This window comes from Thamnophis sirtalis, unplaced genomic scaffold (genome assembly GCF_051295495.1).
Source record: "Thamnophis sirtalis isolate CommonGarterSnake01/CBP01778 unplaced genomic scaffold, rThaSir2_p1.2 scaffold_2, whole genome shotgun sequence".
NCBI lineage: Eukaryota > Metazoa > Chordata > Lepidosauria > Squamata > Natricidae > Thamnophis > Thamnophis sirtalis.
In genome coordinates, this window is record NW_028261382.1 from 116,208,319 (window position 1) to 116,234,824 (window position 26,506).

General features: G+C 40.3%; 1 protein-coding gene across 1 annotated transcript in view; it reads left to right on the forward strand.

Annotated features, from left to right (window-relative positions):
• The window catches only part of EXT1 (exostosin glycosyltransferase 1), a 331,185-nt gene that overhangs the window by 292,900 nt on the left and 11,779 nt on the right, over window positions 1–26,506 (forward strand). The window contains exons 4-8 of the mRNA XM_087706752.1: window positions 3,871–3,990; window positions 13,071–13,203; window positions 14,095–14,213; window positions 17,120–17,215; window positions 21,170–21,259. Of these exons, the coding sequence (XP_087562878.1) occupies window positions 3,871–3,990; window positions 13,071–13,203; window positions 14,095–14,213; window positions 17,120–17,215; window positions 21,170–21,259 (558 nt within the window). The remainder of the gene's footprint in view (window positions 1–3,870; window positions 3,991–13,070; window positions 13,204–14,094; window positions 14,214–17,119; window positions 17,216–21,169; window positions 21,260–26,506) is intronic.

Here is a 26,506-nt window from a genome sequence, read left to right on the forward strand (position 1 = left end):
TTGGTGTCGATGGTTGCAATGTAGTGTGAGAAAGACCTTGGGGAGGGTGAGGAAGAAATGCTGCCTAAGGAATGGTCAGATAAGGGAAGCCATAGTCTGCAGTGGACAATGGAAGTAGAAAGAGGTTCCAAATGGATTCTCCCTAGCTTCTCAGGCTGTAAAGGAGAGGGCAGTATATTTACACTTTCAGACTTCAAAGATTCTGTTACTATCACCTCACAGTGAAATATAAATGGCTCATCATGTTTCCTATATGATCTACCTGGGAAGCCTGACAGTGGGTCTCGTATTCCCATTTTTAGTTTTCTTGTGACCCTCGTTTTAATGTAGATTTACAGATTGTTAAAATGATTGCCTATTGGCCTTCTTCCACATTCAACAGAGCTGCTGATTGGTGCCATCTTTGCATGAAGCATCATATCATGGGAATGCTTTGGGAAGCCCACCATAGCTTGCTGAAAGGTGCACTGACTAACATGGGATACTGCTCAGCAATTTAGGCAAAACTGGATATTAAATGGAAGGGCTTTGTTAACTCTGCAAAGTAGTCCAGATAAGAAACACAACCAGGAGTACTAGCTCAGAAGTTACAATAACAGAATCATGTAAGACTGAAAGTATTCCTCCGACCCTTTCCTTTTACTCTCCGAAAAACTAGGAAATATCCTTTCTGAAATGATCCCCATATTCTCCCTCCTTCTATGGAATGAGATAATGGTTCTCCAGTCTGCTGCTTTCCCTCCAGTCTCCCAAGGCCATTCTCGCATACAATTACAGATTTCAACTCAATGAACCTCTTGACAAAACACAATTTGGCCTAGGAAAATTGTTGCCCTTAAGCTGTTTCCTCACTGTCCCCATTGTCTATGAAATCATGATGATGCTATGTAAAGAACAGATGTATTCTAATTAAGAGTATTTTATCAGAATGCATTTTGGGGGTAAAAACATGAGAGAATATGTATGAGCGAAAAACGCCTTTTGTTGGCTATAATCTAATGTGTAAGCGGAAAATGCAAAATGGCACAAATCAAAAGCAAACATAGGCAGATGCTTTACGCATAATTAGCCCAGGAAAAAATGAATCATTTGAAAGGCTTAGGGAGAACGCAGCAGCCTAATGAGAAAATAGGTGCCGTACTGAAATAGCCCCCTTTTCAATAAATGGAATATCAAGAAGGATTAATTTTTTTCCTATTTTAGAGCCTATGTACACATAGATAGAAGAAGATCTACAAATCAGATAAATTGGAATCAATTTATTTTCCCTGTCTGCTATGCAAGATGCCTAAAGGTCATACAGTTTATAGAAACTTAGTTCCTTGTTTAGCAGCCATATCTGAGACCAATAATTTGGTTGTTTACTAAGTGAAGCCTTGACTGTGCTTGTGATCTTACTTCAACTTATCTTTACAGATCTGCAAAGGTCATAAATTCAGGCATTTATCACTTCACCATGATAATTGGGAATGGGCATATTCCAAGGCAGTCATTAAACACGGATTACTTGCAGGGGTGAGCTTTAAAAATTTCAGCAATGGGTGTCAGGTTTCCTAAAAATGCCCTAATTGATTTGTTCTCTACCCGTTTGCTGGTGGGCGTGGGTGTGGCCTAATCAACCTCCTGCACCACAACAAAGGGGGTGTTTTCACCATCCCCAGGCTCTGGAGGCTTTCAACAATCCTAAGTGTGAAAAACTGGGCCTGTCATTTGCACCTCCATAACTCTCTGATTTGGTTTTGCAACCCAACAAGCAGACACAGACTTCAGAGGATAATTAGAACTGCAGAAAAAACAATTGCTAACAACCTGCCTTCCATTGAGGACCTGCACACTGCACGAGTCAAAAGGAGGGCTGTGAAAATAATTACAGACCCTTCACATCCTGGACATAAATTGTTTGAACTCCTACCCTCAAAATGATGCTATAGAGCCGTGATGGCAAACCCATGGTACATGTGCCACAGGTGGCACGCGGAGCCATATCTGCCGGAACGCGAGCTGTCATCTCCAGCGCGCATGCATGCCCTGGCCAACTGATTTTCGGCCATTTCCGAACTTCTGGTAGGCCTGTTGTGCCCATTTTTCACCCTCCCCAGGGTTCAGAGGCTTTCCTGGAGCCTGGGGAGGGCGAAAACAGCCTCCCCCGCCCCCCTGGAGGAAATATCAAGCTCAGCTTGGAGGCGAGCAGTGTGGTGCATGGGGGCGGGGGGGATTGTGCATGCATGCACATATAGGGGGCGCTTTGCATTATGGGTTCTGGCACACATGTGTGCTATCGCACACGTCCACACACATTTTTGGCACCCAACAACAAAAAGATTAGGCCACACTGCTATAGAGTACTGCATACCAAGAGAACTAGACACAAGGACAGTTTTTTCCCCGAACTCTGCTAAACAAATAATTCCCTCAACACTGTCAAACTACTCACTAAGGCTTCATTACTATTACTTTTAGTCTGCTCATTGCTCCTATCACCCATCTCCTCCCACTTATGACTGCAGGACTGTAACTTTGTTGCTTGTATCATTACGATTTATATTGATATTGATTGTTTCCTGATTGCTTATTTGTACCCTATGACTGTCATTAAGTGTTGTACCCCCTCGGACGAATTAGTGATAAAAAAAAACTTTGGATTGTGCAAAGATGGACAAATTAACACTGAAATTAAAAGATAAAGAAGAGTCAGAATATTATGAAATTTGGAGCAATTGGTACAAATGGCTGCAAAACAAGAATAAAATTAATTAAGCCAAAAAAGCAATATATATAAATATATATAGAACTGTGTATAAAGGTGTGTAAATATAGAAGCGAAATAGTATATACATGTACAGGTATGATGGCGTAACAATGTTGATATAATGACTGTAAGGTGTTGTAGAAGGGAAAAAATAATAAAAAAATCTGCTAATGAAGTGTTGTACCTTATGATTCTTGACGAATGCATCTTGTCTTTTTATGTACACTGAGAGCATAGGCACCAAAGACAAATTTCTTATCTGTCCAATCACACATGGTCAATAAAGAATTCTATTCTAATCTCATAATTTGGTTCCACCACAAATCCGCGGTAGACTAAAGCACGCTCGACGAAAGCGCGTACGTGACGTCATCACAGCGTGACGAAAACGGCACGCTGTGAGCGGTAAATTTAAAATTAATGCGAAAACCTTACCCTAACCCCCCCAAACCTAACCCTAAACCTTCCCCTAACCCTAACCCTTAACCTAACCCTAAACCTAACCCTTAACCTAACGCTAAACCTAACGCTAACCCTTAACCTAACCCTAAACCTAACCCTAACGCTTAACGTAACCCTAAACCTAACCCTTAACCTAAACCTAAACCTAACCCTTACCTTTATGTGAATCGGCTTGCTTTAATTTTATTTTAATTTTAATTTAATTTATTTTTAATTTTATTTGTCACACTGCTGATGACGTCACGTACGCGCTTTGATCGGGCGCGCTTTAGTGGACCGCGGTTTTGACAGGTCACACATAATTTATGTCACTTTTTGTAGTGCAGCCGTAATGTCCAACCGTCACTAAACGAATGGTTGTGAGTCAAGAATTATCGTAAATGTAAAAAGTATGGGCTTTTCTGATCAGAAGTGAGAAAGAGACACAGTGTTAACATCCATATAACTCTATTTCCAATTATTGCTATCCCGGCTGGTATGGCCTGACAATGTGGATTTGCATGCCATAGATGAGAGCCAAATGCATTGCAGACTCAATGTATAAAATCTAACCCGATTGGGCTATAAACGGATTGTCTGAAAACGCCCCTCGTCGTGTCTCTATGTTCCCAGGTTGTCGAGTTTTCGAGTGCCTTATTTGTTTCTGTGTTGTGTTACAGATCCCTTCTACAATCAGGTCTATCCATCAGGATAAAATCCTAGCACTTAGACAGCAGACACAGTTCTTGTGGGAGGCTTATTTTTCTTCAGTTGAGAAGATTGTATTGACCACACTAGAGGTGAGTAACAATTTTTCAGATAATAGCTGGAGCTGAAGCCCGGCTTTTCTGCGTATTTGGATTGTGTCTGGTCTTGATTTTTGCAGGTACTTAGCAAGGCAAGCGCCTCTGCAAAGAGAGATCGGATGAAGGAGAGACTTTCAACTTCTTTATAACTTTACCTCCCTGAGGAACCAGGGTCTTTGTCTCTGGGATTGGTGTAGGAAGAAATGACAGGCTGACAAATTTGCAGGCATCTTAACTTGCTAGGAAATGTGGTCTCAGGTAGACTGGAGGCTTCTCGGCATTTTTTGATAGCTGAGATAAATCAACTGGCTTGTCACTGATGGTAAATGGGTTCCTTAAGACCCTTTCCTGGGAAAAAAATATCATGTTTTGAAAAAGTGATACTATAAAACTTTTTCCTCTGTTCAGGCAGCCTTTCTGCTCCAAGATGTTTTCAGAGTCTTTGATGGATGTCTGGAGGAAGGTGGGGGGGAAAAGTTTGGGCTTAAGGCAGTAGCTATTTCAGATTAAGGAGGCAAATGTCAGAAACTTGACTGAGAATTAAAATGAGTTTGCCACATTTTTAAGTGCCTTTATGTGGAGCCTTAGCTCAATTTTGCAGATCCTGATCTCCACTCTCTTTTTTTTTCCCCTCTGTTTTTTCGTGGTAATGCTTAACCGTGGTTCAGCCTTGCATACATAAGCACAGCCTTCTCTAAGTCCTGGTGTAAAGACAGGAGAATAGAAGATTCCCGTATTAGTTTGACATTTGAGCCTAGCAAAGCAATTCAGTCCTTTGCAATCACAGATTATAAGCAAATGAGATTTTGGCAAGGCTGAAAAATGCTGTCCTGCAAATCTGCATGTAGCCTATGCAAGAGAGCTGCATTTCTTGAATTCGGTTTCAGAACAAATCTCTGTTGATTCACCCAAATTTGGAGTCAGCTACGTTTTCCTTTTTTCTCTTCCTATAGCAAATTCCTTTCTTCCTGTTTTTTTTTCCTACCAGTTTTAATCACCACCAGAATGGGTTCTCTCACTAAGTAAAAATATTCTTCAAACTATGATTTCATTCATATTAGAGCAGGTCCAGTAGAAGCAATGACTTTAGGTTACTCTTGATTCTGGCCCCCAATTACATTGCATCTGTACTTACAACAAGGATATAAGAACACTATGATGGCATCATTGTTGTTTAGTCACTAAGTCATGCCCGACTCCTCGCAACACCGTGGAACGCAGCATGCCCTGCTCCTTTGTCCTCCCCTGTCTCCCAGAGTTTTCCTAAATTCATGTTCATAGCACTAGAAGATACTATCTAGCCAGTATTTAACCACTTATTTAACTCCTAACCATAGGAGCCCTAGTCGTACTCTGGTTAATTGCAGGCAAACTCTGCCCACAGCTTGGAGTTCGATCCTGATAGGGCTCAAAGTTGACTCAGTCTTTGATCTTTTCTAGGTCGAAAAATAAAAACCAAGATGGTTTGGAGCAATATGCAGATTAGGGGACTGGAGGCTAAAATATATAAAGAATGGTTGCTGGAATTGGGTATGTCTAGTTTAATGAAAAGAAGGACTAGGGGAGACATGATAGGAGTCTTCCAATATCTCAGGGGTTGCCACAAAGAAGAGGGAGTCAAGCTATTCTCCAAAGCACCTGAGGATAGGACAAGAAGCAATGGGTGGACATTTAATCAAGGAGAGAAGCAACTTAGAGCTAAGGAGAAATTTCCTGACAGTTAGAACGGTTAATCAGTGGAACAACTTGCCCCCAGACGTTGTGAATGCTCCAATACTGGAAGTTTTTAAGAAGAGATTGGATAACCATTTGTCTAAAGTGGTGCAGGGTTTCCTGCCCAAGCAGGGGTTTGGACTTGAAGATTCCAAGGTGCCTTCCAACTCTGTTTTGTTCTATTCTATTCTATTTTATTCTATTCTAAATAATTGTAAGATTGTAAACTGCCCAGAGATTGCTGTAAAACACTATGAGGCGGTATATAAGTCTAAATAATGTTGCTGTTGCTATCTAATCCTCTGCCATCCCCTTCTCCTTTAGCCTTCAATCTTTCCCAACCATCAGGGTCTTTTCCAATGAGTCCTCTTCTCGTGTTTGAGCTTCAGCTTCAGTATCTGTCCTTCTAAAGAACAGTCAGGATTGATTTCAAGATTGACTGGTCTGTTCTCCTTTACAATCCAAGGGACTCTCAAGAGTCTTCTCCAGCACCACAATTCAAAAGCCTTCCTTATGGTCCAACCCCCAAAGCCATACATTGTTACTGGGATGATAGCATCACTGCAGATGCAATTCTAAGCCATGTTTAATACTGACTGAGCAGACTGGGGCAGCTGAGAAGTTAGCTTTCAAGATTAAAAAGTAAATTTTCCATGATCCAAAGTCAACTCAACTCTTGGTGACTGTCAGGACATCCATGTCGTTTTGTTTTCTTTTCACCAAAAATAAAGAAATGGTTTTGCCGTTGTTCCTTTTGAACAGTCTAGTCTACAGATTCCTTAGTGGTTCCCAACTTATGATTCAGCAAAGTTAATCTTGCCTAGCTTCCAACGCTAGACAAGGTCAACTAACAATTGCCATATGTTCAAGAAGATTGTAAGGAGTTGCTATTATATCTGCTCACTTGTGTGCTGCTATACACACTGCTCTGCAGAACAAAACGAGTTGCATTTGAAATGCACTAATATTTATTTCAGCAATAGATATGACCTATTTTCATATATGCTAAGAAGCAGCTACATATTTGCTGCAGTTCCTTCAGTATCCATGAAAATTGTAGTATAGGCTACCAGTTTGTTCATATAAAATGGTTCTGTTAAAGCAGTACTTCCAAACTTTATTCATTTTAAGATTCGTGGACTTCAACTCCCAGAATACCCCCAACTAGCATTGCTGGCTGGAGTATTGAGCCGAGGTGGCGCAGTGGTTAGAGTGCAGCACTGCAGGCTACTTCAGCTGACTGCAGTTCTGCAGTTCGGCTGTTCAAATCTCACCGGCTCAAGGTTGACTCAGCCTTCCATCCTTCCGAGGTGGGTAAAATGAGGACCCGGATTATTGGGGGCAATATGCTGACTCTGTAAATTGCTTAGAGAGGGCTGAAAGCCCTATGAAGCGGTATATAAGTCTAACTGCTATTGCTATAGTTTTCTGGAAGTAGAGGTCCACACATCTTAAAATGAATAAGGTTGGGAAACATTGTTTTAAAGCAGGCTGTCAAACTTGGTGCCTGTGGGCTGGATTTGGCCCATGGAGTGCTTAGTTCTGGCCTGCAGGGCTACCCTGGAAACAGTGAAGGACCAGCCCATGGTGCCTCTTCTAGTGAAAACGGAGATCAGGAGGGCCGCAGACTACCCTCCCAGGATTCATTTTTTACCACAACAGCTTCCTGCAACCCTCTGCCAGCAAAAACGGAGCTCAGGAACCCTCCCCCCCCCCCCAGCTCGTTTTTTGCTGGCAGAGGGCTGCAGGAGGCTGTCGTGGGTGAAAACGGAGCCTCGGCGAGTAACATCAAGCTGGCCACGCCTCCTCAGCCACCACCACCTCAATGAAATGGAGTTTGACACCGCTGTTTTAAATCTACAAAGGATTTCAACTTTCAGTATTTGGTCAGTCTTCCTCAAAGGGAATTTTCCATTTTTAAACACCTTTGATCAGCCATAGAGATGTTCCTCCCTCTCCCTCTCTCTCTCTCTCTCCCTCTCCCTCTCCCTCTCCCTCTCCCTCTCCCTGTCTGTCTGTCTGTCTGTCTGTCTATCTATCTATCTATCTATCTATCTATCTATCTCCATCTCCATCTCTATCTCTATCTCTATCAGCTCTATCTCACTCTCATTTTCTCAATATTTGAATTGATTTTACCTGAGACTCACAGAATGGGACAAAGGTAGAACTGAATAAGATGTGAAGGTATTTATCCAATTTATCATATTCCCACAAAAGGAAAATAAACTGAATGAAATGAAATGCAATCCTCCCCAGCTTTACGTTTTCTTCACTTCGTGAAATTAAAACCTATATAAAAACAGTTTTAATTCTGAAAGAAAGGAGAGAGAGATAATTTGCATATTCAGTGCATATTGACTTAATTCAACAGAAATATCCTCATCCCCATTAAAAGGGGATTCATGACCCAGGAATGTGGGAGGCGAGGAAAAGAATTGATATCAAGATAGAAATGCACCCTTTGGAACACATTTTAATTTAAAGTCCTTTTATGGGGGGGAAATCGTTATCTCATTCAGCCCAGTTTCCTGATTGAAAATTCCTTCTTCAATCCATGTAGGATACGTGTTTACTTAATTAGTAAGTTTACAAAAATAAGCTTTTGAGTCCCCAGGAAGAGTGGAGGCATGCCAAATTGACACAAATACGTTTGACACAAATTCATTTTTAGACCGAACTTTCAGCAGTGATTAAAAAGGGGGGGGGAGTGAAGAGCGCAAATTGCAAATGGCATTTAGCGATGGGTGTAGCTATTTTTCCTGTGCAAATTTTATGGCTAGCGAAAGAGCTGTAAATTGCCTCTATTTTTGTCCTTTCCTGTAGCCTTTCCTACAAAGCTTCTCCAGCCTTTTGCACAGTTAAATATCGTTTTCACAACTAGAATAGTTATCTGTTAAATTTGGTACAGCTTTTAAGATGGTCCCTGATCCATCAAATAACAGGATCGGTAAGATTTTGTCAGCCTAACCTGTAACTGAAAATACCTGTCAGCGGTGGCATTTGAGAGCTGGTTTCAAAGAGGGCGTTGTGTTGGAACAGGAAAGTTGTCCTAGATATGATGATCTAATTTTATTGGAGAAATCTTTTCTCTGCGGTATCAGAGGCCAGCTGTATGTGGCACTTTTGCAGAGGTAATTATTTATCACTGAACAAGGGACAAATGAAATATTAGATACAGAACTATGTTAACCCACCTTATGTTAGGTCAGAATGTGGACATCTTGAATACAGTATTTATTATACTAGCTAGCATTAGCTTTTTAGTAACAGACTAAAGTGTTTCCGGATTTCATTGGAAAGAGTAGAGATTAAATTTTGTTATTGAAATACATACTGTACTTTTTGTAGTATAAGACCTAGAAGTGGGTGAAAATTGTGGTGTGTCTTATACACTGAATGGTGCCAAAGCCCTGCCCATTTTTGGCCTCCGCGTGTCATGTTTTCCGCCTCCACACGCCAGGTTTTAGATGCGTTCCAGGCTGCGGGGATCGCCACAGTACATTGCCGCCAATCGTCATCTGCCATGTTTTTGGCCTCCATGCATCATGTTTTGGCCTCCGTGTGTCACATTTTCAACCGATTACTGCCTGGAACTGGCCAAAAATGTGATGCGCGGAGGCCAAAAATTCAATGCACAGAGATGGCAATTGGCAACAATGTGCTGTGGCAATCTCCACAGCCTGGAACGGATCTAAAACGTAGAGGGCGTAGGCCGACACACGGAGGCAGTGATGGGATCTGGTGATCAATGCAGCCTGGAACAGCTAATTGGCGGTATTCCAGCAGGCCAATAGCCAATCAGCTATTCGTGCTAAATCAGGCTCCAATAACATGCTGAACCTGACCAGGCTGCTGTTTGCTGCAAGGACGCTAGCCAGATGAATACTGGTGGATGCTAGTAGGCAGAGGCAGAATTTTTTTTCTTGTTTTCCTCCCCAAAAAAGGTAGGTGTGTCTTATAGTCCGGAGCGTCTTATACTCTGAAAAATACGGTAGTTTGTCGTAAGTTAAAGCAATAAGTTGCAGATAGGCCCCAAAGTGACCTTAAATAAATCAAGCTTTGCAATCCACCTGATTTATTTTTCTGCCTTTTAGATTATTTACTATTACAAAAGATTTAAATTGGGAGCTGGCATGCTGCGGAGCAAAGCACCAGCTTGTATTATACTCTTTATTTATAAGAATATCTCTGGATACTACATAGTCCCCATGGGTATGTTTAAAAAATAATTAATTAGCAGCAGCCTATGATGTTTTGGAAATGTAATCAACTGTTTAGAAAAAAAAATACTGAAGCACTGAGTCAGATGGCAGAGACTAATCGTACAACCCTGTGATTGTGTGCCCCCATAATAACAACCTTTTTTATGAGAGGCATAGGCCTAGTGACCCACCATTTTTTGAAGCGGCTGGAATGTGCCCTCAACAATGCCAAGCAGACTTCAAAAAAAGCCTATCCCAAAACTGTGGTCCTTCCCCACACATGTGAGCTCTGGTTTTTTTATTATTATTATTTTATTTACAAACATGTAAAATACACATACACAAAACTTAGACGTACACCACATTTACACAATACAATACGAACAGGAGCTTCCTGTTCTTTCTAATAGCAATTGCCAATCGATATCGCTCACCTTATATTGTTTCCCCTTCTATTATATTTCATTCTTAACCCTCTTATCTTACTCCTCTGTCTGCTATATTGGCTGATTACCTCTAGTAAGTTTAAACCACTTGGATACATATATATGTTAATTCTCCTTAACTACTATTTTTGGGCTTTGTTGTCTTCCTTCGTCGATCCTTGTTTCTTTCCTCCATCCACCTATACCATTTATCCCATATCTGATAGCATTCTGTTTCTTCTTTTCCCTGGATTTCTTTTGTTAATTTGTCCATTTCAGCACAGTCCATAACCTTTCTTATTATTTCATCTTCGCTTGGAATTAATTTGTTTTTCCATTTCTGGGCAAAGGCAATCCTTGCCGCCGTCATTATATACTGAATTTTACCATAATTAAATACTGAATTTCTTTTTTATATTTCACAGTCGTTATTCCTAATAAAAAAACTTCAGGTTTCCATTCTATTTTAACACCTGTTATTACCTCTAGCCACGTTTTGATCCTTTTCCAAAAATGTTTAGCCTCCTCACAGGTCCACCATAAGTGGTAGTTTGTTCTGTGTATTGATTCACATTTCCAGCATTTTGTTGAGATTTTAGCTAACCTTGTTGGTGCCAGGTGCCATCTGTAAAACATTTTGTACTGATTTTCCTTGTATGCAACTTGCGTGTGAGCTCTGTTATCACACTAAAGAAGTTATGTAGATTGTTGTGGGGAACACAGCTATATAATCGTTCCAGTCCTATTGGTAGAATCTGATTTTTAATTTATTTTATATTTCACCTTTATTTTTGTTTAATAAGCAACTCAAAGGCGGCAAATGTGTCTAATGCTTCTTCTTCCTCTTATTTTCCTCACAACAAAAACCCTGTGAGATCAACTGAAAGAGAGCAACTGGCTCTCAGATGGCTTTCAGGCAAGTCCCAAAGATGCTTTTGTCAAGGCAACTGGACTTTCTGGTTTTTCTTTGAAGAAGTTTCGCTTCTCATCCAAGAAGCTTGCTAAGGTCTGGCTAGATGGTAGGGAATGGAATCCAGTCAGAGCTGAAGAAGCTTCTTGGATGAGAAGTGAAACGTCTTCAAAGAAAACCAGAAAGTCCAGTTGCCTCTTGAAAAAGCACCTTTGGGAGAACCATGACCTGGATGATTGAGAATCTCTAAGATGTTGAGACTCTAGAAAGAGTGCAGAGAAGAGCAACAAAGATGATTAGGGGACTGGAGACTAAAACATATGAAGAACGGTTGCAGGAACTGGGTATGTCTAGTTTAATAGAAAGAAGGACCATGGGAGATATGATACCAGTGTTCCAATATCTCAGGGGTTGCCACAAAGAAGAGGGAGTCAAGCTATTCTCCAAAGCACCTGAGGGTAGGACAAGAAGCAGTGGGTGGAAACTAATCAAGAAGAGAAGTAACCTAGAACTAAGGAGAAATTTCCTCACAGTTAGAACAATTAATCAATGGAACAACTTGCCTCCAGAAGTTGTGAATGCTCCAACACTGGAAGTTTTTAAGAATATGTTGGATAGCCATTTGTTTGAAGTGGTGTGGTGTTTCCTGCCTAAGCAGGGGGTTGGACTAGAAGACCTCCAAGGTCCCTTCCAACTCTGTTATTCTATTCTATTCTCCATAGACTTTCAGGCCAAGTTGGGTCTAGAATTCACAGTCTCCTGGTTTCCAGCCTGAACCACTAGACAGTATGGTTATTTGGGGATTATACTTTTTCCCCCTTTTTAAGTGTATTTTACTTGAAGTTGGATAAACAGTGGATGCCTAACCTGGATTCTATAAGAACCACTAAGCGGGTCTGAATCCTAACAATATACAAAACCAAACTATGTTTCTTAAATTCGGGATTTAGTGATTTTTATTATCAAGGATCTTTGTTAGATGCTCTGTGATTGCTGTGGTATTGGACAAAGAAATCATCAGACTATCTAAGCCAAGGAGAAAGAAATACAGTAGTACTTTATTTCAATTAAGCAAGTGTGCATATTCCATTGTGCAGCTTGTCTTTTCAGTGATTTTTGCAACATGATTCCTTTTCTAGTTAGGGGGGAAATCCTGGATTTATAGAGCACATTGAAGCACCAATGTCTCTGTAATAAATATCAGGAAACAGGATTTTCCACTTTAACAAGGATATCTTGAGAGATGTTTTAAAACAAAATAAACTTAGGGGAAGCTGAAATGCTCAGGGTCCTAGATTTTGAATCCCAGCATGAAAACCTTACATTTTCTTCCACAATACCATGAAATTACAACAGTACATTAGTTGTCACTGATTTTTCTTGGGCCAATGACGGAATACTATCATTGCAAAGTTTTCTGTGCAATTTGTATTTCTGAAATTACTATAATGGTAGATTCTTTTTTAGCCTGGGAAGGAGAACAGAAATATGTAGGTTAAAAACATTGCCTTTCAGAAACAGTTCTCATTCGGTTTAAAGCTATGACTGTCTTTATGTTATATATTGATGGCAAAATTGCAGAAATAATCCATCAGTCTGTGCAATGGCTTGTGCATTTTGGAAACTAGAACTATTCTGTGTTAGTCAGATCCTAATTTTTACACAGTGTCTGATTCAATAAATGAGATAAATGAAGTTGTGTGTGGTAAGAAGATTGCACACCAATTCTAAATAATCTGCCTCTCGGTGGCTTTGATTAAAGGGTTCTGCTTTTTTCCATAAAAAGTTTGCTAAATGTCATTTTAACTTCTTGTTTTGCAGATTATTCAAGACAGAATATTTAAGCACATATCCCGTAACAGTTTAATATGGAACAAACATCCCGGGGGGTTGTTCGTACTGCCACAGTATTCATCATATCTGGGAGATTTCCCTTACTATTATGCTAACCTAGGTAAGTAGTTCTCTCTTGAGGATCACACTGCTTCGGAAGAGAAATCTTGTTTCTGGGTGACGTGCAACTAACAGTAGGAGGCAAATGGAATCTAAGCTGTGTAGAAAGGTGGCCCTCTAAACCAATATGTGAGAACCTACCATATTTTTCAGAGTATAAGACGCACCAAGATTTTGAAGAAGCAAATTTAAATAAAAGGTTTTTGCACTCTGTAGACCTTGCGAAAACAGGCCCATTTTTTTGTCAAAAAAAGGGCCTGCATAGCCTTTAGGAGGCTTATAGAGTGCTCCTGGGGAGGGGGGAACAAGCAAAAAACAGCCTGTTTTTCACTCATTTTTGCCCTCCCCAGCAGCACTCTGGAAGCCTCCTAAAAGCTATGCAGGGATATTTTGGTGAAAGGGGTGGGATTTGGGGAGGCAAAAAATGCTGTATTCAGTGTATAAGATGCACCCAGATTTTCACCCTCTTTTTTGAAGGAAAAAGGTGTGTCTTATACTCCAAAAAATACAGTAATATCTGCTTTATCTTCTCCAGCTACCTTGCTTTTATTTTTATATTTAAGTTTTAAAACAGTTGTGATATTGTTGGTTCTATGGCTCCAACAATATCACATTCAATGAGATGGGTGGCCATATAAATTTATTTAATAAAAATATTTTCTTTTGAAAGAAAATGGGACGATAGATTTACCTTCATTTACCTCAGAATGTGGTAAACGGGGTGGTTGGTTTTGAATTCAGATTTGTCTTCTTTTCAGAGAAGTCCATTCTTGTGGAAATCATCATTTGTCTGTGATTAGTGAACTTGTGTACTGAGGGTTAAAGTCAACCAAAATATTTTAGAATTTTTAAAATGATTGGGCTGGTTCATTTTCTCTCATTTTCTTCTCAGGAGTCAAGGCCCCATCCAAATTCACCGCCGTCATCCATGCAGTTACTCCTCTGGTGTCCCAATCTCAACCCGTGCTAAAACTCCTGGTTGCAGTCGCCAAATCCCAGCACTGTGCTCAGGTGAGGAACACGATCAACTTTTTTATTTTTTTTATTTTATTTATATGCCACCCTTTTCCCCAAAGGGGACTCAGGGCGGCTCACAACTCAACCAGGGAAGGGGGATACAAACAAGAATTTAAAACGACATAAAAAACAATGCATGATTAAAACACAACAGTCATACCAATTCGAGACGGGGGCAACAGCTCTTTAGCCCCAGGCCTGTCGGAACAGCCAGGTTTTAAGGGCTTTGCGGAAGGCCTGGAGGGTGGTGAGGGTTCGAATCTCCACGGGGAGTTCGTTCCAGAGGGTCGGAGCAGCCACAGAGAAGGCCCTCCTCCGGGTAGTCGCCAGTCGACACTGGCCGGCGGATGGAATTCGGAGGAGGCCTAATCTGTGGGATCTAATCGGTCTAGTGGAGGTAATTGGCAGCAGGTGGTCTCTCAAGTACCCAGGTCCTGAACTTCCCCGTCATTGGCTGAAAATCCGAATTTCAATAGTTGCTATAAGTTTGTCTGGCTTCTCCCAATTTATCTTCATCCACACTGGCACAGCTTCTAATATGTTAGTCCATAAATATGATGGAACTTTCAAAGAAGGTTAAGTTAACTTCTTTGATTAGAGGGGGAAAAAAACCAGTATCTTCATATACGATTGACTAGAAACCACTTATAGACTTTTCGAATTGAAAAAAATATGCACTTATGATTTGTGTTTTTACTGATTAGAAAAAGACTGGATAATACCATGTTTCCCCAAAAATAAGACCTACTCAGAAATAGTATTCAGCCAGTTCGGACCGGTTTGCCCGAACCGGTAGCAGAAATCGTGGGTGGGCCCGTCCATCCACCCACCCTGGCTCTATGCCATCCTATTTAGGCACATTTTTGAGGCCGGACGCATGCGCAGAAGGCACATTCACAAGCAAAGCGCATGCGTATAGTGAGTGGGAGTGTGGGCGGTTAACCAGTGGTAACAAAATGTGAAACCCACTGCTGGACCTAATGCGTTTTTTGGACCCAGACTTATTTTCTGGGGAAACGGTAAAAATCTTTTGTAATCATGGAATAAGAGATAACTTTGTAATTGCACTTAATATTTACTGCAAAGGAAATCAGAAGCTTCTATTTCTTTTTATTCTTTCTTTCTGCACTTCCTTTTTCCTTCCATTTTCTTTTCTCTCTTTTCTGCTTTTATTTTTTATTAGTTTGTGTTAGTTTTGATGTTCTTGGTAAATTTTTTGGTGAAGATTTATTTTAAAAAATGAATAAATGCATTAAAGGAGCAATGAGTGATCCATGATCTGCATGGCATGTGAAAACTCCCAGCACCCATTTCACTTCTCATTAGGAAGAACCAAAATATTCAGCCAGTTTTTTACATTGGAGTTCCTTTGATTAAGGTCTCCATGCTCCCTGTGTGGTGAGTTTCAAAAGGTAAAAATAAATGCTACAAATCCCTTTAAGATTTCAAATGCCACCGCTCCCTAAAAAAGCACCACCAACATTTTGGATTCATTCATTTGGGGGACACAATTACATCATCAGCCACCCCTTGAGTACCCTTCATAAGCCCCCAACCCTCAAGCATGATCCTTACACCCTGTATGTAGCCAAAGAAGACATTGCAATCTGAATTACATAGTGGCATATGCCTTACACTAAGTTGAACTTTTGGTATTGTCTATTACTGAATACCGTATTTTATGCCGTTTTCCACTTACCCCTCTCACCCTCACTAGACGTTACTAGTACAAAATGTATCAATATGAAAATAGTTTCTTCAGGAACTCGTTTTTCATTTATGTAAGGTCTCTGGCTTGAGCAGGGGGTTGGACTAGAAGACCTCCAAGGTCCCTTCCAGCTCTATTCTATTTTAGGAGTACTCCTTGGAAAAAAAAAACAGAATTAAAAGCTTGTTTGCAACAGGACTAAATTAAACTATCCTAGATGGATAAACTTGGTCCTGTTAGAGTGGCTTTATTAACAGGCTATATGATACAGGAGAAATGAAGTTCGGCAATCTGTTTAAATCATGCCAATTAACAAGATTTGCATAATTGCTCTGAGACTAATTCTGCCTCTTAACATTTCTACACAGCATACAGTTTTTACTGGTCTTTGAAAGGTCTGAAAATCTGTGAGAAACACTGAATTTCGCAACATAATCCAACACCTTTTTCCATTCCTCCTCCTCCTCCATGTTGAGTTTTTAGTCAGGAGGACTAGTAACTTGCAGAGATTGCCAGGAAGCCAAGTTCAATTCCTATAAGACTTTCTGCATTTGTTTCTGGAGAATTGGGGCAAATAGGCCACCCTTGATCTTTCCAGAAGCTGAATTTTGCATACGGTATCACAACACAAGCGCCCATGAAAACATGAACCACCACTGATGGCGTGGTAGAGCACCATGCATTGATGTCAAGCTGTGAACACTTGGTCTCTTGTCTTTTGTCCAGGACTTGTTCAGATGCCACATAAGTTGTCTTTTTAATGCAGCCAGTCCAACCGTTGTTAGTCAGCAAAAGTAAACAACAACAACAACAACAACAAAAGTTAATTACCCCTCTTCTGTATCTAGGAATTGTTCTGACCTAGGCTTCCTTAACACTCATGAACCAGAGTCTTGGTCCTGGCAAAACCTCTTTTATTTACACAACTGTGAATTCCTTTCATTCACAGTCAGCAAGGCTTGGCAAACAGTCTTTCAGAGGAATATTCATCAACACAAACCTTATCTTGCTTGGCAAAATGCCAGATAACTAGGACCACAACAGGAATTAAATCTCATTGGGGGGACTCTTTCTCTTTTCATTTGTTTCTGGTTGTGAAGTGCAGAGCAGTCAGCTGAGATAACCCATGAGCCTCCGTGGACTGTGATCTCTGCAAGCATTTTCCTAACGGGAAACCCTTATTGCTTTTCAGATCATTGTCTTATGGAATTGTGATAAGCCCCTCCCTGCCAAGCATCGCTGGCCTGCCACTGCTGTGCCTGTCATTGTTATCGAAGGAGAAAGCAAGGTACGTTGTCATGGTTGTGGTTGCTGTTGTTTGCTTTTTTTATTACAGCTACGTGCCATAATTCCTCCAGGCGCTTAAAGTGGCCTCTCTGTCTCTCCTTATCTTCTTAATGCTTCCTTCCTGCAGACTGAGGCAGGATAGATTGCATAGATAATTCTGGGCTCCCGTTATTTCTTTCATGGGGACTGCATCCCAAGTCACCTGTCTCTTGGGTATATTTCCAAGGTCAGTGGGCATGTACCAATACAAAAGGTGTTTACAAATACACCTAGTTCTCAACTTACAACCAGAATTTCTGTTGATAAGCAAGTCGGTTGTTAAAATGAGTTGTGCCTGATTTTACAACCTTTTGTGTGATGGTTTTTGAAGTGAACCACTGCAGTTGTTCAGTGAATCTCACAGTTGTTAACTGAACCTGGCTTGCCCATAACCTTTGCTTCTCAGAAGCCTGCTGGTAAGGTGGCAATCACATGACCCTCAAACACTATAACTGTCGTAAATTGTCGTACACACCTGAATTTATGGCAGGCCAGCCATAAATCACTTTTTTTCAGCGCCATTGTTGAATGAATGACTGTAAGTGGAGGACTACCTGTATACTAGAGGATCAATTTATGGGAATTGATGTGGCATAGTAGATTTGACGTGAGGAGAGAAAAATAGAGGAAAAATCTCCTGTTGGCTATAATACAGAGGTATCAAGCTCAATTTAATTCAGGGCCGCATCAGGGTTGTGTTTGACCTTTTGGGGGGGGGGCAGGGTGTGTGTGGCCAGGATGGGCGTGGCCAGCTCGACGTCATTTGTCAAGGTTCTGTTTTCGGCCACAACGGCCTCCTGCAGCCCTCTGCCAGCGAAAACGGAGCTCAGGCCCAGCCTCCATTTTCGGCTGTGATGGCTTCCTGCAGCCCTTTGCCAGCAAAAACAGAGTTCCCCGAGTTTCATTTTTACTGGCAGAGGACTATAGGAGGCTGTTGCGGCCAAAAAGGGAGCCTGGGCCTGAGCTCCGTTTTGGCTAGCAGAGGCACCACGAGCCAGTCCTTCGTTGTTTCCAGGGCAGCCCCACGGGCCAGATATATGCACCCCATTGGCAGGCCTTGAGTTTGACACCCCTGCTATAACAAAGTTATTGCTAGACAACTGGCTTGTATTTTATACCTGACTTTGCATTCAAGCAAGTTTATAATATAGTGATATGATACAGTTAGAAATATGCTGGGATATCACGTTGAATCTCCAAAATATATTAAACTGGAGCTTTTAGCAGTCAAATCCAGCAAGGATAGCAATGACATATGCCGGAAATTCTAGTCTAGAAGAGTTTTGACATAGAGTGAGGTATGAACACCTGTCCTTCTTGCTGAAAATAGTAGCAGAGTACCCAGATCTATTATAACTGCGAAGCACTTGTACAACATACTTCAAGGGGGTTGCTGATTCTACAGTTTCATGCAATTTCATCGTTCTTTATTGAAGTAGGTGTCCCAATTGGGGGGGGGGGGTAATCTAAATTATTGAAGCTCCCAGGTATTTCTCATCCATCTAAAAAGAATGGAGGTAATATCTGTGCTTTTCTCCAATACACTAAATGGCCACTAAGGTGGCAGCTAAATCTGTTGACTCGGATCTCAGGGTAGTTTGAGATTCACTGCAGAGCATGAGAGAGGGAAGGCTCCTGTTTGAGGCTGCCCCCTTTGGTGCACTTGATTGCTTCCTTCCATCTCCTTCCATTTTTGTTGTGTCGTTTCATGTATTGGAGGGCCAAAGGAAAGAATAGATCTTATGAATTTCAAAAAGGCAGGTAAGCAATCGTCTTGGAGCTTTTTCGGGACTACAAAGAAATCTGGAAGTGTCATCAAGGATCACGTTTCTCCTTCTGCACAGCAAATGCCCAAATGGAAAAAAAATACATAGGTTTAGAATGCCAGATTAGCTTTTTTTACAGTGGTAAGCTAACTTGCTCAGCACAACCATTTTGTCAAGCCTGGCTCGTTTCAGACATGCAGGATTATAGCCACCTTTTGCGTTGCTGCTGAGAATTATCCAGGATTTTAATCAACCCCAGTGTGGCAAAAATTGTTATAAAAGATGCATTAAATGTTTTCATTCTTAGGACTATCCTTCAGCTTTTTGTACTTGTTCACCTCTTGGGTACATGTCTGAATGGCTGAACCTCATTATTAGTACTCCATGGTAGATTCCTTGTCTTTCAATACTTCATTTTTTAAAAAAACATGTACAAACTAACAACAAAAATAGGTCTACCTAATATAAAGGTTCGAATCTTTAGCGCCGTGTAACGGAGTGAGCTTCCGTTACTTGTCCCAGCTTCTGCCAACCTAGCAGTTCGAAAGCATGTAAAAATGCAAGTAGGAAAATAGGGACCACCTTTGGTTGGAAGGTAACAGCATTCCATGTGCCTTCAGCGTTTAGTCATGCTAGCCACATGACCATGGAGACGTCTTCAGACAGCGCTGGCTCCTTGGCTTTGAAATGGAGATGAGCACTGCCCCCTAGAGTCTGAAACTACTAGCACATATGTGCGAGGGGAACCTTTACATTTAATAAATGTTTCCAACTGACAAAAGAGAAATATCTTTTTAAAAAATGCAGATACTGTTGCAATTTTTCTCTTAACCTGTTTTCCTGAAAATAAGACCTCCCTGGATAATAAGCCCCATCAGGATTTTGAGCACATGTGCTAACATAAGCCCCCCCAAAAAATAAGCCCTCCCTGAAAATATTGCAACACAGCAGCAGCCATGAGGTGACCACGCTCACCGCTTCCTACACCTCAAAAATAATAAGACCTCCTCAAAAATAAGGCCAAGCACTTATTTCGGGGGTCAAAAGAAAATAAGACCTTGTCTTATTTTCGGGGAAACACAGTAGTAGTACAAAGATCTGATGAGAAAAGTTAGTTGGCAAATCAGCGAACTGGATTTGGGATTGACTAAAGGCAGTAAATCTGAACAAAACAAATATCCAAAATTGTCTCATCATAATCTAATCAGCTTTCACACTTCATCAAATGTCATGCTGTAGTTCTCAGAAAAATATTCTCCAAATAAGTTTAGAAATGCACATTTTTGGGATTCTGAGTTTTCATATCAGTGTGGAAATGATATGAGCTACCTTTAGAAATGGCAAGCAGCAGAAATAGATTGAATTGTCTACCTGTAATAAATTAATGTATAGTCACTCGGAAAACCTGCCAATATTCTTATATCACCTACTGCTCACAAATTGATATCTTAGTGGCTTCAAAAGATTAATACAAAACCCTACACAGACATTGTATTGTCTTAGGAACACTGTAACTTAAAATTTACACTCTTTTGTTGATTGTTTCTTGTTTTCAATGATAGTATGTGGCTGGCTATAGATTTTGAAAGCCAACCAATGAAGTATATTGGTTAGAGCATTAGGCATTGCTTGGGAGGTATAAGTTAAAATCTTTACTCAGCTATAAATTTTAGCCCGAGGCATTGCATTAGTCGCTATCATTCAACCTAGCCTACCTCATCAGATTTTGATGAAGATAAAGTAAGAAAGAATTCTAAATGCTACTTTAAGCTTTTGAGAAGCATATATACTCTAAATATAGCTATGACTTATTGCCTTTTAATTATATAAAAATGGTTGGTTGGTTGGTTGGTTTCCAAAAAATCAAACCAGAGCATTATGCATGACAACATTTGGGGTAAGGGAATAATGTGAACACATAAATCTAGAAGGCCACTCTTGCTGAAATTAATCAGGAGTAACATAATCATATGGTTAGGTCGGATGCAATAAACTGAAAAGTTCTTGCACATGAAGCTCTTTTCTTTCACAGCCATTTCCTCCCCTTTAATGCTGTGGTAGAATGTTAACTCTTTGGGCTCAAGTATGGAGGCCATTTCTGCAGATGAGTCTCAAGAGCATCTCACTGACCCACCTTGTTCATCTTACAGGTGATGAGCAGTCGCTTCCTGCCCTATGAGAATATTGTCACAGATGCTGTTCTAAGCCTCGATGAAGATACGGTGCTTTCAACCACTGAGGTGAGATATTTTTTCTGTGGAGTGTACTGGATCTCCAAAGTTTGACTGACTGACTGACTGACTGACTGACTGACTGACTGACTGACTGACTGACTGACTGACTGACTGACTGACTGACTGACTGACTTCCTTCCTTCCTTTTCTTTCTTTCTTTCCTTCTTTTCTTTCTTTCTTTCTTTCTTTCATCAAAACTTTGGCCAAGTTGACTAGGTAAAGTGAGTGGTGTCTTCTTAGTTGAGGTTTATGAACATCTGCTTAACGTTCCCAGAGAACCTCTGTATGATTGCAACAAAAAACTTTTGCAGTTCTCTTAGGAGCAAGGTAGCCATGTTACTTCATGGAGCAGCTCTAAGAAAGTGCTTCCAAAGATTTGAACAGCCCCGTATCTGTTTTAACTAAGAGGAAGCAACATTTATTAACTTTGGAAGGATGAGTCAACCTTGAGCCGGTGAGACACGAACTGCCGAATTGCTGGCAACCAGCAGTCAGCAGAATTAGTCGGCAATACTGCATTCTAACCACTGTGCCACCATGGCCCTGTTGGCAACCTAATTCCATGTCCATCTGGAATTCTCGTAGTTTCTTCTCAGCAATGCTTCTTGGTCTATTGCCATGATGGCGAACCTAGGGCACACCTGCCAGAGGTGGAACGCAGCGCCCTCTCTGATGGCATGTGAGCCGTCACCCCAGTTGAACTCTGCCACACATGCATGCATGTGTCCCACCAGCCAGCTGGTCTTCGGGTCTCTGCTATGTGTGCAGGGGGCCATGTGCTCATGCACAGGGCTGCACATATATTGCATTTTGAAGGTTCAGATGTGCGCACGGGTATTCACGCGCACTTTGGGCTCTCGGTCCGGAAAAGGTTAGCCATCACTGGTCTATTAGGAAAGAAACAAGGTCTTTTTGGGATATATATATATATATATATATATATATATATATATATATATATATATATATATATATATATATATATATATATATATATATATATATATATATATATATATGTATATATATATATATATATGTATATATATATATATATATATGTATATATATATATATGTGTATATATATATGTGTATATATATATATATATATATATATATATATATATATATATATATATATATATATATATATATATATATATATATATATATGTGTGTATATATATATGTGTATATATATGTATATGTATATATATATATATATATATATATATATATATATATATATATATATATATATATATATATATACATACATACATACTGACCCCCCTCTTTATACACCAAAGCACGCCGAGACAAAGATACTTCAAGGATTTATTAACACACAGACTAGACCTTGGCAGCAATCCAGCACAGAATAGACCTTGGCAGCAATCCAGCCTGCCAAGATAGCCACGATAGCTTCTCCAGCTCTAGTAAATATGTTGATTCCTGCGACAAGCTTGTGGAAAGCCATTCCTTTTATAGTCTTGAGAGGAGCCTAATTACCACCAGCTGAGTTCAATTATCTTCTGTAACTGCGTAACTGTTCTTTACGCCTATTAGCCCTCCGTTGCCGGGCATCTAGGACCAACTCCCTTGTCTCCTCCCCACTGCTCCAATGCATGACGTCAGGATCACACTCCCTTGTCTCCTCACCCCCACTCCAAGGCTTGACTTCGGGAGCACGGTCCCTTGGCTCTTACCACTGCTCCAGGCCTCAGGCGCTTCCTGGTGGCCAACCAGCCTCTCTGCGCCCTGCTCGGAGTCGGAACCCTGTCCAGGGTCCTCCACATCTTCCAGAGCTGACTCATAGGGCCCCTCGCTGTCGGAGTCTGGTGGCAGCTCCAACGGCTACTGCGGGGCCACAACAGATATATACCCAAGTATTCACAAGTGTACTACTGTAGGTGTAGATGTTTATGTACACTTGTGAATACTTGGGTATCTACATCTAACTTTTATATTAATTCCTATTATATTCTAAGCTTCACCCAAGCTCTTTTTTTTTTCCAACACAAGAATTTTCTGCCTGACACTTCAGAACTGCTGCACCAAAAGATGAAGAAAAAAGGCTGCTGGGATGAAGAGATGGGGGGCAGGGAGCTGGAGATCAGGGGATCCAAAGTAGAAAACCAATTTTTGCAAGTGGGATGAGTATTGATTTCTCTCACCTCTTCCCGTAAAGAGATGGTGGGAACGGGCAACCATTTATATAACATGGCAATATATTGGAAATACATTATTAATGGCATCTCTGGAAAAGCTTTGAGTGTTTATTGTCTCCTTCAATTTCAGTGTGATTTTCCCTCTCTGTGTGTCTCTCTTACTTCTCCCTCCCTTAAAAAAAAATAGCAAGTTGTCCTTTAGTATTTATTACTTTAGAAATAGCACATGGAGTCCTCTTTGAAGACCCAAAAGAGCCAGTATGGTGTAGAGGTTAAGCTTCAGGCTAAAAAACAGCAGATTGTGAATTCTAGTCCCACTTTAGGGATGAAACAGAACAGAAAAACAGAAATTAAAACAGAATTAAAAATAAAATACAGAGGTTACTGTAATTCAGTGCTTGGTTCAGAAGTCTCTGTACATGTCCCAAAATATCTCCTTACCACCTGGATCATAACAGAGCTTTGTCCAACCAGTATCTTATTTCCCACATGGATCAACCAACTATTGTGAATCTGGAAATTCTATGTAGGTTCTAATTTGACATCCTTGTTTTCTAGTAATGGGCTAACCCTTAAATTATGGCAAGCCTTAGCCAGGTTAAATTCTAATTTATTTTGTATCACAGGCAGTGTATCTGAATCACTTTATACAACCATCCCCCCTCCTTTTTTTTTTCTTTTTTTTTGCTTTTGGTTAGTTTTATTATTGTACAAAAGTAAGAGATCAAAAATAGAGACATAAAATGTAAGATTATAGTATAATAAAACTACATTGTAAAAAGAATGTGTTTTTTTCCCAACCATTCTGCTAGTTAGATATACTTTAAAGTTTTACAGTTATTGTTTATATCTATTGAAGCCATTTTTCAGCTGTTTTTCTAAATACATTTTTCTCATTTTCTCAAAATCATATTCTGAACGTGTCAACTTGCCTTGCTGTGTAATATGTTGTATGAAAGAACCCATGCTTGCTTGGATTTAGTTAGACTTCTATTATGTATATTTGTCCATTGATGTGTATTGTGTCATTTTGGTCTGTCAATCTTGTATCAATGGCAAGATTTCTCTCTTTTTTTTAATACTGTGCTTCCCAAAAAATAAGACAGGGTCTTATTTTCTTTTGACCCCCAAAATAAGTGCTTGGCCTTATTTTCGGGGAGGTCTTATTATTTTGGAGGTGCAGGAGATGGCAAGCATGGTCACCTCATGGCTGCTGTGTGTTGCAATATTTTCAGGGAGGGCTTATTTTGGGGGGAGGGCTTACTTTAGCGCATGCGCTCAAAAGCCCAATTGGGCTTATTATCCAGGGAGGTCTTATTTTCAGGGAAACAGGATAATACCATCTAAGCTAGTAACCAATACTACATTCTGCAAATTTCATACAAGATCATCAGTAAGGAAACCTGATTTAAATTATCCTCTCCAATCTTATGTCCTATGGAAGTTTGTTTAGTTGAAGCTCCCAGAATTCCTGGTGAACTTGAACAATAAATTATGAGGGTTACCACCCTAAGATGTCTTCTACTACTTACCTATCCATCTAAATAGTAATTTTCCAGCTTTCAAATATGAGTGATAAAACAGAAAAGCCTCAAATGCTTCTTCATTTTTTACCTTTAATTAAGGTTTTAGCTTTTCACTCCTAATGAAATGAAATATTAAGCTGTCCTGCACAGTTGGGGGAAAATGTCTCTGTGACTCATAATTAAAAACCCATGTGGATTTAAGGAGGAGTGTTGGCTGTCTTAAGAGAGTAGCAGGTTGGCTAACTTTCTCACCCACCCCCATCTTCCAACCCAATTATTCCATATTTGGTTCTATACATCGGCCTCAATGAAAAATGGTTAAAGCAAAATTAGGAAACCTGTATGTGGCATTAAACAGTCGCTTAACATCTATTGCCAGGGTCTCCAAACTTGGCAATTTTTAAAGAATTGTGGACTTCAGGGCATCTTCCATGGCTCCTATAGTTAGCCGTAGCTTCGTGGTAGAACATAGGGATTGAATACAGAAGATTCCACATTCAAACTTTCAACCTGTCCAGTTGAAACACTCAGGAGCAAGTGATGGATAGACCTTTGCTGGGGGTTCTAGAAGATTAGTAAAGACCAGTTTCCTTTCTTATCACCTGTATGGAAGAAACACCTCGTACAATAAATTAGGCTGGAGCAGAATTTGATGTTGACAAGGGTTTGCAGCTGGATTCCCATTTCCCCATTACATTTCAGCTGTCTAATGATATTGCCATATGCCAACCTGAAAAATTTCTAGCATACTTTCTACAATTGTGTCTAGTTGGGCCATGGTGATGCCAAAGTATTCATAATTGGTTCCTTGGCAATCCTTGTTCATTTGTTTGTTTAATCTTTGATTCATTGTTGACTCCTGGAGCCATTTTCCTGGCAAGGTGGGTGGGGTGGAGTGGGGTTTCAGAAGTGGGTTTGCCATTGTTTGTTTCCTAGAGCGGAGAGAAGGTGACTGGCCCGAAGCTATTCAACTGACTTGGTGCCTAAGGCAGGCTACAATTCAGTTTCTCATTTTCTTAACTGCCTTAACCACTATACCAAACTGGCTCTTGTTTGTTTATTAACCAGAATTTTAATGATGAATTGCTGGTTTATGATCACTTTATTGAGAATCTGTATGCCCCCTCCCCACACTAGAACCCGAACAATGGAGAAAATACTATTTATAAATGTACAAATTAAAGTCACAAGAACAATTTTTCATTTGTTATGATGATGTCTTCACAAACCTCTGTAGGATCCTTTATCTATATCTAACACTACTTTTCCTTCCTTAATTTAGCTTTAATCTTTTCAAGAAAACAGATATCCGGCTTTTATATAAAGGATGTTAAGGTGTCTGCTGATGTTCTGATGTATTAATAATTTGTGATCAGAGCTGTGGCAGGAATAATTGTTTTGTCTGAACTGTAAGCATTTCATGTTCTTTGAACAACTTGAAGGAAGAGAATGAGTCGTAACTTAACTGGAAGCACCCTTCAAAGATCTGAATCTTTATGGAAGAGATGCTTTGAACCTCTAGTTTCACAATAGGGCTGGACTACACCATGGTAT